Source organism: Palaemon carinicauda, chromosome 5 (assembly GCF_036898095.1).
Source record: "Palaemon carinicauda isolate YSFRI2023 chromosome 5, ASM3689809v2, whole genome shotgun sequence".
Classification (NCBI taxonomy): Eukaryota; Metazoa; Arthropoda; class Malacostraca; order Decapoda; family Palaemonidae; genus Palaemon; species Palaemon carinicauda.
The window spans coordinates 144,247,935-144,263,161 of NC_090729.1; the positions used below are offsets into that span (position 1 = coordinate 144,247,935).

A 15,227-nucleotide genomic window follows, 5' to 3' on the forward strand; every position below is an offset into this window, starting at 1 on the left:
AAGGTATATGTACTGAAAGATTTCTACAATAATCCTGGATTTCAATGTTATCTTAACTTATTTTAATCATTTTTGTACTTTTCTATTATCATACAAGAGGTATTTTAATCGAGCAATTACCATTTTTTTATTTTGGTTTTGCGTTGGCTGTTTTCAAGGTCACGACAGTATCATGATTATGCTCACGTATAGTTAACAGTGTATTGTTTATGTGATATAACTCCCTATCTTGTAATCCTTGAAAATAAAAAAGCACTGTTCAACAAACTCCCCGACTAGTTTATTAAAATGCACATCTAACAACAACGAACAAATCAGTTGTTGCCGCTGACGATCTGCAGGCCATCTACGTAGGGCTACGTGAAGTAAACAAAGATTTTGAATGTAGATATTAATAAATGTACTAAGTTTATTTTATACTATCTCAAAATAATTATAACAACTAAATCTATTTAATCTTACAAAATCTTTATATTTTATACTATATTAAAGCAAACCATATTCACAAATAAACAAGTCTACGAAGTACTGTAACATGCAAAATATTGAAAACGTCTACCTTTAAAAGTATGGATGTACATCTATTCATAAAATTAGATTACTTTTTTGGTACTAAATTAAAATCTAAAATATACTTGGTTGTAAGAATGAATAGATTTTTATTAGCCATATATTACTTGAATTGCATTTAAAAAATAAAATACAGAATAGAAGGTTTTTTGGAGTTTAGCCTAGTGACAAGTAAATAAAACTTGCTTTGTTTTTCAACTTGAGTCGCCTCTCTTGGAACCAATTACCGACGTAAGGTGAGGCATACTGTACCTGTACTATCTTAAACGAAATGCAGCAACACGGCCCCGACTAACACGCCTGTTTGTTAGCTCAGGGATAGTAAAGAAGAGTATCACTAAGAACACTGTCTCCTCCTGTATCTGCCAGGCGATTGAAAGAGCCTTGGCTCCCAATCCTTCTTTAGCTCACCGACCTAGAGCCCATGATGTCAGGGGAATTAGTACATCCTTGGCATTTAAACGCAACTTTTCTGTGTTGCAATTACTACAAGCGGGCGTGTGGAAGAGGCAAACTACTTTCACAGCCTATAACTAAAGACGTGACCCACAGGAAGACTCGATACGTTCACTGTTGATCCTGTGGTGGCTGCTCAACAAGTGATTTAAGAATACTTCAGGCTCCTTGATGGACAAGTAGCAGTTGGTTGAGGGCATTGGTTACCCTGGGTTAAGATTCAGATGAATGAGAATATGTCTGGCTTTCCTTTCTTCATCTTCCCCTCCCTTGGGGTACAGCACCATGGGTCCCTCTGCAAGTTGGCTTCAACCTCTGCAGGTAATTATCACTACCCTTGTGTAGCCTAGTAACTCATAAATTTATTTACTATCCACGTCCCTCATTTCTCAGAATGTATTTATACAAGACAACAAACTCTCATTACACTGCGTTGTACAGTCCGCTATTATACTCGCTTTGTATATTTTAGCGAGGTGTTAAAAGTTTTCCCCAGACCACAGTCATATACTGTACTACGTAAAACTGGGTCAATGTCCATGACAGACTTGGGACTTCCACCCACCTAAGAGTGAGTCGTCCAAATAAATAACGGAAGGTTTGTTAGTATTGGAACAAATGATAAATTCGGAGAGAATTTGCATTTTTCCCATAACTAATACAAACCTGGAGTTAATACAAATTGGCCTGCCATCACCTCCCCCAGAAGTCCTGCCTACAATAAAAAGTTACCTACCTCACAGCTGTGGGAGTGCATATAGAGGTGCCTACCCGCTCAAGCGGTTAGACAGGGTTGCCACCTCACACTTTGTCTAATGGCTTCCCCAGCTTCGCCGAAAGATAATCCAAATAAATTACGCCAGGTTTGTATTAGTTAGGGAAAAATACAAATTATTTTCGAATGTTATTTTTCAATAAACTTTTCTTGTTTTATCACAAGTAGGTTGACACGGCATCATTATGGAGCTTGCTTTAAAGAACTAAATTTTTCATATGTAAATGTTACCAAATTAGAAGAAATTTTATAGGAATTATTATATAACTACTGTATTATATTTAACTTTTTTAGAGCCTCTTGATAATTGTCATTGATATTCTTATTGTATGGGAACTTTATGATGCAGATGCCAAATTGTGAGTTTGTGATATTTGTTTTCTTGATACTGTTTTACTATTATCATAATTTTTCAGGTTGGTATCATGTTACTACAGTAATATACAGTACTAGAAATTCTTATATTCAGCAGTTTAGTGGAGTACAGCACTTTGAAAGGCTTATGCATGTAATTAGGTGAAAGAAAGAAGTGTATATTATTACCAGTATAGTATGCATAGTATATTCAGTTACCTACAAAGGGGTTACGTCTCTTAAGATCAAATCGCCTATTATTCACATGATTTCGCAACCACTTATGCTAGGAACATAACACAGAGCGTAAAGTTTTACTGTATAATACTATTCCAAAGTGGCCTTAAACAAGGTGCAACATTAAAAATTATTCAAAATTTAACCTATTTACTATTTTAATACAATAGTGTCCTATTCCAGATAACCTGGCAAAATGAAAAAAATGGTCAGGACTGTTAAGAATTTTTTTTTTATTTAATACCTTTTTCATAATGTATTCTGCATAAGTGATCTTAGGTACTCATATTTTTTATGAGCTAGAGGAAGGGAGGAACAAAGCTGATTAATGTAAATTACTGGCTGAAGCTCCTATTTTACAGGTAATGAATTAAAATGATTAATGCCATTTTATTCAGTAATACCTCTTAGTAGAGCTTGCAGTATTGATGACAACTATGTAATATAAGATGTTCACCAGTCAGATCTACACAGTACCAAAATTTTCAGATTAAACAGCAGCATATTTATCAAGTACTGTGTATTTCCTAGTTTGCCGCTGATTATTCATTTTTTAAGGGCATACACTATTTTAGGACTTTTGTTATTGTTTTACTAAATGCAAACAAGATGGTTTTCCTGTTATGGTATGTGAAGGAATTTCTAACCAAATTAAATATTTGTAAACAAAACAGTGGTTCTGTTAAGGGGTGAGCTTATGGAAAATATAAAATTGGCTTTATTTAATTTCCAAGAACATAGCTAGTACAACACAGCATTAATGTAACATATTTTTGGAAAGGCATCTGTTGCTGCAAAAGCTGGCTTATATTCAGGTGGTTTTGTAATGCCTCAGTTGTCTTACACAACAGATATGACCTAAAACCCCTGATTTTTTTTAACCTCTTATACACAAATAATGGTTTGTGTTAGGAATGAATTTTAAAACTTTAATGGTGAGCAACTTAAATAATTGCTCATCTAAAAGCATTTGCTTAGGTTAGCTCAGTATTGTGTTCTAATTCTTATTTTTTTTATTTTCAGTGAGTCACAGGAATCACAAGTACCATTGGTAATAAGTTCAAGATCATTTTGTCAGCATTCTTAGATTCAGGCCAAGATTTGTTAGAAAGAAGGTGACCTATTGTACATCTTTGTATAAAATATATATATGACATAGAATGGGTATATCAATGACCACAAAATATTAAATTTATACATTTTATTTATCTGACATCCCTATTTACAAATGTAAAAACACTTTACAAACTTTTTAACATGTTAATTGTAATTTGTGCACAATTAGGCTACAAATTCCCTTGTGCTATTAAAATGTATCTCAAATGAGCTTGAAAGTTCTTCACTTCCAACCTGGCACTAGCAATAGGCTCTTTATAAAGAAAAAAAAATAAAACCTTAAAATGCCAATGATGTATGTAGCCTGTTTATTATAATACGAGTTTGGGGTAACATTGCAAAACCAGATTCTGCGGAGAATACCTTGTCCGTAGCACCTATGAGTTAACTTACCAATTTCAACATTAGGATCATAAAAATATACAGTAGAAATGTGAAATGAGGAAACAAGGAAATTTAAAGAAATGGAATCCTAAATACTCCAGATAACAGGATATTATACAGTATACAAGATTCCATCCCATGGGATTTCAAACTAAAAAAATAATGCACTTACTAGAAATACAGTATTAGACAATTAAAACTTAACACTTTGAAGTTAGCACATTTATTTAATAAAAACGACAACTACAATTTTAATGCAAGCCCAAAATGGGCTTCTTGCTGCTTCTATCATAAACAATATTCGAAAGTCTGTCTGCTACATAAAAATTAATCCATAAAGTAATATTTATTTTCCTCTGAACAGAACTTTTTCAAATTAAGAGTACTTGCTTCTGGTAACTAACCTACTTTATAGTTTCACTTTTAAAGGTGTTAAGATGACATACATAATCTTCTACAAAATATAAGGTCTGATCAATCCAGCAGCCCTCAAATTCAAAGTGTAACCCCAGGAATAAATAAAATTCTTATTTCCAGCATTTTAGGAACATATAGTTTACAAAGTCCTTAAAATGTGTGGCCAATAGATAAACAAATCTTTAATTCCATATGTAAACCATGGTATAAGCACATTCTATCATTGATTACAGAGCAATAGCATTACTTTATAAGATAGCTGTTGGAAGTTTATTTCAAAGCTATTAAAAAAAAATATGATCTGTCAATGTCTATATACTGTACCATACACTAGCATATTTGAATAGAAATGCATAAGTTTTATTTTAAAGTTAATTCTTCATTTCTCACATGATCTTCGCAGCAGTTAAAAATTATATACAATGATTTCTTTCCATCACTATCAACACTTAAAGAGTTAAGCAACTTAGAACAACAACAATGAAACATGCAATGACTTCATGAGATATTCATGATTCTGTATGTAATGAAGTGGCTAATGAAAGCAGACAAATTCCAAAGTCTCCTCACTTATGCACAAACAAGTGAATGCTGTACTAACAACTGGATGCTAATTACCTAGGTGTTCTTTCCAAATAAATTTAGCTTGGTTATTCTAATAACAAAGGCTCGCCTTTTAAACCACAACCAAGTAACAATTGCCGCGACATTTGCAGCATTTCTGTTTCTAAGAATGCTATAAAATGTAAGCATCCAGTGTGAAAATTTCAGGAATGTGAGGAGTTCAATGTCCATACACTACTCAGCTGAATCATCGTTGATGTACCATGAGATGAACTGCAATGCTCACTTCAAGGGTATTAGCAACTTGGCTTATAATCACTGTATACACGCAACCCTACCCATATACTCAGTAGTCAGGCAATCCAAAACTGCATATGACATACAGTGACAACTTCCCAAAATATAAACAATACAGATGATAATCACAGATACTTATGGCTATTCCATACCTACTTTTTATCATTAAAGCAGTTTTGCAGTTTGTGCTAGGTGACCCTACACATTTGCACTAGCTTCAGAATTAATGCAGACAAATGTTCCTGTTTTATTAAAACTAACACTGTACATAACATCATAAAGAACAAGTAAAAACTAAAATCCCTTGGTTATATGAAAAGACTGCCAATAGTAAATTTTAAACTAATAAACATTCAACTTTTAAGAATACTTTGTGCTCAAAACTATATGAAAGAAATAAAACTTGGGTAAAATAGTTTACCATATAAAAAAAGAAAAAATTTGGGTAGGGTCTTGGATTAGTTAAAGTAGCTAATCCAAAGAAACACTGTCTGCAGACATTTCAATTCTTGATATCTTTATCCACTAAATTATCCTTTTCAAGCTAATACAAAATATACTGCAACTTTATTCAAGAGCATCACAAGGTGTTGCTAGAATATAAACAGCTAACATTGAGATGCTACAAAGTTTGCACTTTGCAATCACTGTGGGACAACTGCCTTTGAATTATCAAATAACAACAACTACAGTACTGTTGCACACTGCTGCATGTTATCGGTAGATAAATCAGGAGTGGCCCCCATGATTACCAAGTCTAAAGGGAAGATGAAAGAGTTTTTGGCAAGTGAACTACTCTGCTAAAATTCCATTCAACATTTCTCAAAATATACATTTAAACCTCTGCTGTGAGGCTAAGCAACATTTTCATGAGGAATGAATCCCTCTAAAGAGCTTTTAAGGCTAATGATATGCTTTCATTAACTATAAACCAATCAATACTTTCATTTAGATACACTGCCCAATATAACATTTAATTTTGTTCCTTAGCTACAAATAAAACTATGGGTAACAAAATGGTAAACTCCAACATTCACAACTGTATATATATACTCTTGAACAAGATTTATTTATTGCCACAAAAAATCTACCATCTTCCTCTTTTCAGCATAACAATACAAACAGAAATCCCTCCAATGCCTAAAAAAAATCTTGAGGTTTTAGAGAATGATGCATTTGCGCTTCCTAGGCGGTCGGGGTAGAGGGCATAGGACTGCGCGAATAGCTTCATCGAACACCGTCTTCAGGCCTTTCTGAGTAAGGGCTGAGCATTCTAGGTATTTGGTGGCTCCAACTTCTTTAGCCATGGACAGTCCCTGTAACATTTGACACTTGAATAGCTTGCTACTAAAACTATATACAATAATAGCACAAAATGTAATATTGTGCTATATATGAAAAAAATGTGAGTGAAGTCTCAATTTTTTTTTTAAATATTTACACTGCACTGAAAAAAACACCATTATTATTCACCTTAGTACAATATGTAATGGTAGAATATGATTCTTTCCTAAGCAAAGGCTTTAAAAAACATAAAACAAACAAGAACAAATTGCAAATTCTGTTGACACAGACTTCTTAATGAGATCTTATGAATCTCATAGTTATCCCTCATCATCATCTCCTACTATTGAAGCAAAGGGCCTTGGTTAGATTTCGCCAGTCGTCTCTATCTTGAGCTTTTAATTCAATACTTCTCCATTCATCATCTCCTACTTTGCATTTCATAGTCCTCAGCCATGTAAGCCTGGGTCTTCCAACTCTTCTAGTGCCTCGTGGAGCAAAGCTGAACGTTTGGTAAACTAATCTCTCTTGGGGGGTGTGCAGAGCATGCCAAAACCATCTTCATCTCCCCTCATCATGATCTCATCCACATATGGCACTCAAGTAATCTCTTATAGTTTCATTTCTAATCCAGTCCTACCATTCAACTCCCAATATCCTTCTGAGGGCTTTGTTCTCAAAACTATTGGAGATTGTTTCATTGTCATACCATAACTCATGTCCAGAGAGTAACATCGATCTTACTAAACTGAAACATATAGTCTGATTTTTATCTGTAATTTCAGGCTATTTCATTTCCAAGTTTTACTTAAAAACCTAGCCATTGTCTGATTTGGTCTTTTTCAATCTTTCGCTAAACTACAATTCTAAAGACCCTGCACGGGAGATCATAGTTCCTAAATACTTAAATGATTGTACCTCATTAATCCTTTCTCCTTCCAATGATATTTCATCTTCCAATGATATTTCATCTTCCATTGCATACTCCATTCTCATCATCTCTGTCTTTCTTCTATTTATCTTCATCTCAACCTTGTGTGATATTTCATGCATTGCAAATCCTATGGTGTTCTGCTAACAAGGACAGCATCATCAGCATACTCTAGGTCTGCTAAATTCTTATCACTAATCTAGTCCAATCCTTCTCCATCATCTCTATGTTTTCATTTAATTAGACTCCATTAACATTAAGTTTGCACTTGCTACGCTCATGAACAGACTTAATCAAATTTGCATATTTAAGAGGAATTCCATAATAATGTAGAACTCTCCACAAAATTGGTCGGCGCAAGCTATCAAAGGCTTTTTTATAGTTCACAAACTCAATCAAAAGTTGATTTCTATATTCTACGTATTGCTGTACATGTCTCCAAATAAAATTTTGGTCAGTGCCACTTCAACCTTTTCTAAATCCTGCTTGTTCATCTCTCAGCTTTTCATCAATCAAAAGATAAAAAGTTATCCCTACAGTAATTTAACTTCCCTTCTCCTTGGAGGATGCATACGAGGCCACTGATTTGACTGCTATTAATAAGAGAATGCCAAGATAAAGTTGTTCTGCTTCCACATAATAATTTTTCTGTATTGAAGCTTTGTGAAGGACAAGAGGGGGGCTCTCAAACTGTTGGAAAATTTTCCAAGGGGTAATTTAAGAGGTTTCTTACAGTGTACTATTTATTTTCATTATTTTCACTTTGGAATCTATACTTGATACTACTTCCCAGTGGTTTTGGTACAACTTGGTGTAAACTGAGAAAAACACATTCATCATAATTCACTGTTTGAATGAGGAGTAGAAGGATTGCACAGGGCAAGGAAGCCATTCAGCACTAGGTGCAACTAGGGGGAAAATCTGCAGTTACCATTCACTATCTCCCACTTCACACTTCATAGTCCTCACCCATGTAGGCTTTGTAGGCTTCAGTCTCCCAACTCTTTTAGTGCCTTGTGGAGCCCAGTTAAAAGTTTGGTGAACTAATCGCTCTTGGGGAGTGCGAAGAGCATGCCCAAACCATCTCCATTTACCCCTCACCATGATATCATCCACGTATGACACTCAAGTAATCTCTTATAATTTCATTTCTAATCCTGCCCTGCAATTTATTATTATTATTATTATCACTAGCCAAGCTACAACCCTAGTTGGAAAAGCAAGATGCTGTAAGCCCAAAGGCTCCAACAGGGAAAAATAGCCCAGTGAGGAAAGGAAATAAGGAAATAAATAAATGATGGGAACAAACTAACAATAAATCATTCTGAAAACAGTAACAACGTCAAAATAGATATGTCATATATAAACTATTAACAACATTAAAACAGATATGTCATATATAAACTATAAAAACACTCATGTCAGCCTGGTCAACATAAAAACATTTGCTCCAACTTTGAACTTTTGAAGTTCTACTGATTCAACTACCCGATTAGGAAGATCATTCCACAGCTTGGTAACAGCTGGAATAAAACTTCTAGAATACTGTGTAGTATTGAGCCTCATGATGGAGAAGGCCTGGCTATTAGAATTAACTGCCTGCCTAGTATTACCAACAGGATAGTATTGTCCAGGGAGATCTGAATGTAAAGGATGGTCAGAGTTATGAAAAATCTTATGCAACATGCATAATGAACTAATTGAACGACGGTGCCAAAGATTAATATCTAGATCAGGAATAAGAAATTTAATAGACCGTAAGTTTCTGTCCAACAAATTAAGATGAGAATCAGCAGCTGAACACCAGACAGGAGAACAATACTCAAAACAAGGTAGAATGAAAGAATTAAAACACTTCTTCAGAATAGATTGATCACCGAAAATCTTAAAAGACTTTCTCAATAAGGCAATTTTTTGTGCAATTGAAGATGACACAGACCTAATGTGTTTCTCAAAAGTAAATTTGCTGTCGAGAATCACACCTAAAATTTTAAGTCATACAAATTTAAAGAAACATTCATTATCAATACTGAGATCCGGATGTTGAGGAGCCACCGTCCTTGACCTACTTACAATCATACTTTGAGTTTTGTTAGGATTCAACTTCATACCCCATAATTTGCACCATGCACTAATCTTAGCTAGATCTCTATTAAGGGATTCACCAACCCTAGATCTACATTCAGGGGATGGAATTGATGAAAAGAGAGTAGCATCATCTGCATATGCAACAAGCTTGTTTTCTAGGCCAAACCACATGTCATGTGTATATAGTATGAAAAGTAATGGGCCAAAGAACACTACCCTGTGGAACACCGGATATCACATTCCTATACTCACTATGGTGCCCATCAACAACAACTCTTTGAGACCTATTACTTAAAAAATCAATAATAATGCTAAGAAACGACCCACCCACTCCCAACTGTTTGAGTTTGAAAACAAGGTCCTCATGATTAACACAGTCAAAGGCAGCACTAAAATCAAGGCCAATCATACAAACTTCCTGACCACAATCAAGGGATTTCTGTACAACATTGGAGATTGTAAGAAGGGCATCACTTGCTCCAAGGCCTTTACGATAACCAAATTGCAAACTAGGGAATAGATGATTACCTTCAGCAAACCTATTAAGACGTTTTGCCTGAAGACGTTCAAAAACTTTAGATAATATGGGAGTTATGGAAATTGGGCGGTAATCAGTGGGACTTGAGCTACCACAAACACATTTACATAGAGGAGTAACATTATCAATTCTCCAACAAGTGCTAAAAGCTCCTCTTCTTGCTAACTTGCGCAAAATAACAGATAACTTTGGAGCCAAGAAATCTGCTGTCTTTATAAAAAACAAAGGAAAAATACCATTTGGGTCTACATCTCCATAAGCATCAAGGTCCATCAACAGAGCTTTAATTTCATAATATTCTTCTGGGAAGGTTTGTTCTCAAATCTACAAAATCTGTTGGATATTGTTTCATTGCCATACCATGACTCATGTCCATACAGCAACAACAACCTCACTAAACTGATATATAGCCTGATTTTTATATGTCATTTCAGGCAATCTGAGTGGTCATCCTTCCAATGATAGAAATCTCACAGAAGATAAAAGAAGAAATCTCACAGAGACCAATCTCTTTCGACATCTTCGATGTTGAAGGAGACTTAAGAAATCTGGATCTCCTCTGACTCTAGAAAGTCCCCTAATTGAACCTTTGTCGTCGGGTCTGCCACCAGGCCAACTGACAAAGGACGGCGACCATGTGTTTCTCCAGGTTTATCCTGGACACATTCTTCTGCCCTCCATAGCGAGGTAAGAGATCCTGTTGAGGAGTACCATCGCTTTTGCCACCTTTTGGCCCTCTGGAGTGTTACAAACAGCTCTTTATTTCTGGCCTGGGTTCTCAAAGTAAGTTCTCAGGTTATTCGCCTCCGAGGTTTTAGATCATTATCCAGAGAAATCTCCTGGGCGCACACTTGAATGCATACCGGAGCGTACACCAGGGTGCCAATCATCGCCTAAGCGGCCTCCATCATTAACCTCACCTTTCTTGACATCTTATCCCTCTCCGACTCATGCAATGAAGTTCTCAGGCATCCTGACATTGAAGGTCATTGACGCCAATATCATTAATTATAAATAAAGACTAAAAGAATATTCAATTAAAACCAGAAAAGCAAATATAAAAGTTAAATAGCATTCCAAAGACCTGCTTTTGAAATAAATTTCAAAATGCCACTAGCATTGTACGACACCATGTCCAAGGATCTTAATAAGGATGAACCTGCCATCCTTACCTCGAGCGTCAAAGAGTTATCTATTTTTTTCTATGCTATATGTGGGGCTATATGAATTCCTACATGCCCTTACTTTAGCCTCGTTTTAGGAGCGGAACTTGGCCCCCTTATAAATAATGTAATTTTGATGTTACTTCAGGCTACATACTTTTTTTTTTATTCTGAACTATTCTTTACTTTTAAAAACCACTTGAAAGATAACTTTACTATATACACAAAATGTTATACTGTACACCAGAAATTTTCTTAGCATGATGATTTTTCTTTTTGAGCTCAAGCCATGTCGTCCTGATGGAAGGTTCCCATAGGTAACTTTCTAAGGGATATTTGGCTACAATGATATTCCCAAAGAATTAACCTTTAGGTCTCCAGAATTCTAACTTCTGCCACGAATATCCTTAAATTTTCTCTTAAGGATACGACACATAGCAATCTTCACCCCGAATAGCGTTTTCGTTTCGAGGGGGAAGAGTGGCAAAAATAGAAGGGGAGCCGTTATCAAGGTTACCCTTCCTCCCGCACTACTATTGAGTATCTAGATGGCGCTGTATCCAAGATGGCACTCATTCCTATTTTGGTAGCCATTTCGCACGGTGGTGTTCCCTGTTGATCTAACGTTTTGATCACTTTTGTGAGGATTTATTATGCAACCTCCAGCTTCTTTTTCCTCTGGAAAGTTCAGTATTTATTCTTTACTGAGTACAATTTTTAGCTCCTGCTTCACAGTGAAATTAGAGTAAATTTTTGTGTTTAGGAGCTAGGCCTGTTACCGGAGGCGCCATGGGCGCTGTCGTTCGTTATCCATGTGTTATTTAGTTAGCAGAACGACTTTCCCGGTTGTAATAGCATTAATAAATTATGAAAGCTATTTAGGCACAATTATACTAGTAAAGATATATATTTTATGCATAATTTCCTCTTCTTTTTGTCGATCGTAAATGTTAGAGTTTCAGTGATTTAGGTAACCGAGTCTCGTCTCGCCCCAGGCACTGTGGTATACTTTCAGACATTATCCCCGGTTACCCTTGTGTATCGTTTTATTGATTCAATGGGAAATAGCACGTCTCCTAGAATTATATAACTCAATACTTGTCTTCTGCGGAGATTTAGGGGTAATCGCTCCTTCCCTCTGAGTGCAACCCTATCTGGTCTTGCCATAGAGTAGTCCACTCCGGCTTGACTAGGATAAGGTTTTCTGTCTCCCACCTTTGCCGGCGAGATTCCGGCTTTGGTTTTCTACAGAATCTCAGAGTATTCATTCTTTCTGCTGGCGGCAGAGCAGCAGAGTGAGTAGTCACTCCCCTGCCGGCTTACAGCTGCCAGCATATGAGGCTAAGCCTCCCTAGACCGCACCTAAGTGGTAGTATGTTGCCGCCCACTTCTCCCCTGCGGTCTAGAAGACTAGTCCTGTGTCGGCTGACCCTAGGCTGAAAAATAGTATTCTTCTGCCGCTTAGGATGTCGCCGATACTGAGACATGGTTTCTCTCTTATGTGGAGGCGGCGAAAATTCTGCCGCCTTCTTCTACACTCGATAGATTCGGCAGACCCTAGGCTGAAGAATAGTTATTCTTCTGCCGCCTAGGATGGCGCCGATACTGAAACATTGTTTCACTCTTGTGTGGAAGTGGCGGCAATCCTGCCACCTACTCCTACACTTGATACAGGACCACCCTTTTCCCTTCCCCTCTCTGTCCTTTAGCGATGACTTTGCCATCGCAATCCTGTGGCCGTTGTCCTGCAATCTCACCGCTTGCCAGGTGGGTTGCGGTGCCAGCCGGGCTCCTACATAAGCAGCTGTTTAGTCACTCAGTCTTTCCCTTATAGACACAAGGCTCCGGGAAGGTTGTGCCGGTGGGAGACCCTTCTGCTGCTGAAAGTTCTTCAGTCCTCCCTTGAACTACCATCCGCATTCCTGAAACCGGCATTGCCGGCAACGGATCTTGCGGCTGGATGGAAGCCTGAATGATGGATTCTCCCCTTCCATTTGAACCCTTATTCAGGAGGAAGGCAGTAAGGTTATATGCTTACACCCTTATTTATTGTAAACATACATTTTAATAAGGCAGCCCTTCACTTCATGCTTTTTCTCTCTCTATCAGCTAGCGCCACCAGGTAGTAACCCAGCCAGCAGCATGTTGGCTGGGCCGGTGCCGTCAGGTATTTATTCGGTCAGCGGCATGCTGACTGGACCAGTACCGCCAGGTACTACCCAGCCAGCGACATGCCGGCCGAACTGTGCCACCAGGTGCTAGCCCTGCCGGTAACATGCTGGCTGAACTACAGTATATGATTCTACAGTAGCCAGTATATTTGCAGTATAGCATATACTGCAGATAGAAAACTATTGTATATATAATACAGTAGTTATTTTCTAACATATTTTGTGTATCCTTGCACAGTCTTTTGCTGAGACCAATCCTATATTGAAAGAATAGAATTCCTTCAATACTCTGATTAGAAATCCGTTAATAACTTACCCTACAATATTATATAGTTTAGAGGGGTCAGTGGTAGTACACTTTTCTATCCCTAAAGGTTAGAACCCTTCTCTTTTGAGTTTTTCCCTGATCAGGAAACTCTAAAGTTTTAATATTGGAAGGGGAGGTCACAGCAATTGGCTGGGAGAGATACACAAGTATGTGTCTTTCTGAACTACAGTATATGATTATACAGTAGCCAGTATATTTGCAGTATAGTATATACTGCAAACAAAACTATAGTATTTATCATACAGTAGTTATTTCCAACATACCTTTTGTATCCTTGTACAGTCTTTTGCTGAGACCAATAATATATTGAAAGAATAGAATAATTCCTTCAATACTCTGATTGGAAATCAGTTAATACTTACCCCACAATATTAAATATTAAGAAGGGTCAGTGGCAGTGTACACTTTTATCTATACCTTGAGGTTAGAACCCTTCTCTTTCGAGTTGCCCTGATAAAGGAAACTCTAAATCTTTAATATTGGGGGGAGGTCACAGCAATTGGCTGGAAGGGATACACAAGTATGTGTCTTTCCCAATTTCTTTCTAGCTTACTATCCTAAGCTATAATGATTAAAATATTTGCATATCTGTTTAACATGTGAGATAAACAATCGCATACTCATTTTATTTTCCTTTCCTTACAGGAGGAACCCCAGATGAAATGCAATGCGATCTTCTGCAACCTTAGGAGTAGGAACTTCTACTGTCACACAAAATGTGCAGGTCTCATGCCCCCTGCACCATCATTACCGAATCCCTGGAATATTGGGACTTCAAGTCTGCAATATCTGCCGGACCTTGGTGACCGAAAGTTTCGACGAACCCAAGTCAAGAGAGTCGAGGGATGCGGCGCATGAAAAGCTGCGCAAGTGGGTAAGAGGTTTCCAGAAGAACTCTCCGGGACCATACCTACCTAACGATAGGATATGTAGCTTGCTGTTCCCGAAAGCGGTTAGTGAAATGGTTGTGCCCCAAGCACGACTCGGACCTCCCTGCGTCCAGATTGCCAAGGAGGAGTCTACTCTACCTACGGAAGATGATGATGATGTCGAGTCGGAGTTCCTTCTGTCTGTGCCAGCATCGGAGCCATTACCCTCGACATCTTCAGCTTCTACCCCTCCATTGGACAACATGAGCCAGGCACTGGCCCATCTTACGGATTTAATGGAGAACATTCGCAAACGAGGCGAAGCAAGGGAAGCGAAATTCGAGAGAGCTCTATAAAGCTCCACTTATCGCCTCCCGAGGGTCATACAAGCGACCCAGAGTCCAAGACCTCCCGACCTGCTCCAAAACCAATCCCTGGAAGTATGCAGAGTTTATGCCGATTACAAATGGCAAACTACATCTCAGAGAAGATGGGAGCTGTCCCCTTAGACAACATCCAGTTTTGGCCAAGCTTTAACGCTTACCCTGATTGCTTCATTCGACTGAACCATGAACCAATGCCAAGAGAGGAGACGGAACTGAAGGTGGTCATGATTTTTTACCACAATAAGGCACAGGCTCTCTTGTCAAGTAGCCTGAGAAAGGTGGGTTATTCAGTTTTGAAA

General features: G+C 37.5%; 2 protein-coding genes across 2 annotated transcripts in view; one reads left to right on the top strand and one right to left on the bottom strand.

Annotated features, from left to right (window-relative positions):
• The window catches only part of ATPsynF (ATP synthase, subunit F), a 48,439-nt gene extending 44,886 nt beyond the window's left edge, over positions 1-3,553 (top strand). Inside the window, exon 5 of the mRNA XM_068374170.1 lies at positions 3,416-3,553. Within this exon, the coding sequence (XP_068230271.1) occupies positions 3,416-3,447 (32 nt within the window). The 3' untranslated portion in view covers positions 3,448-3,553. The remainder of the gene's footprint in view (positions 1-3,415) is intronic.
• A 25-nt stretch (positions 3,554-3,578) lies between these two features.
• The window catches only part of LOC137641529 (ras-related C3 botulinum toxin substrate 1), a 177,202-nt gene continuing 165,553 nt past the window's right edge, over positions 3,579-15,227 (bottom strand). Inside the window, exon 5 of the mRNA XM_068374169.1 lies at positions 3,579-6,486. Within this exon, the coding sequence (XP_068230270.1) occupies positions 6,331-6,486 (156 nt within the window). The 3' untranslated portion in view covers positions 3,579-6,330. The remainder of the gene's footprint in view (positions 6,487-15,227) is intronic.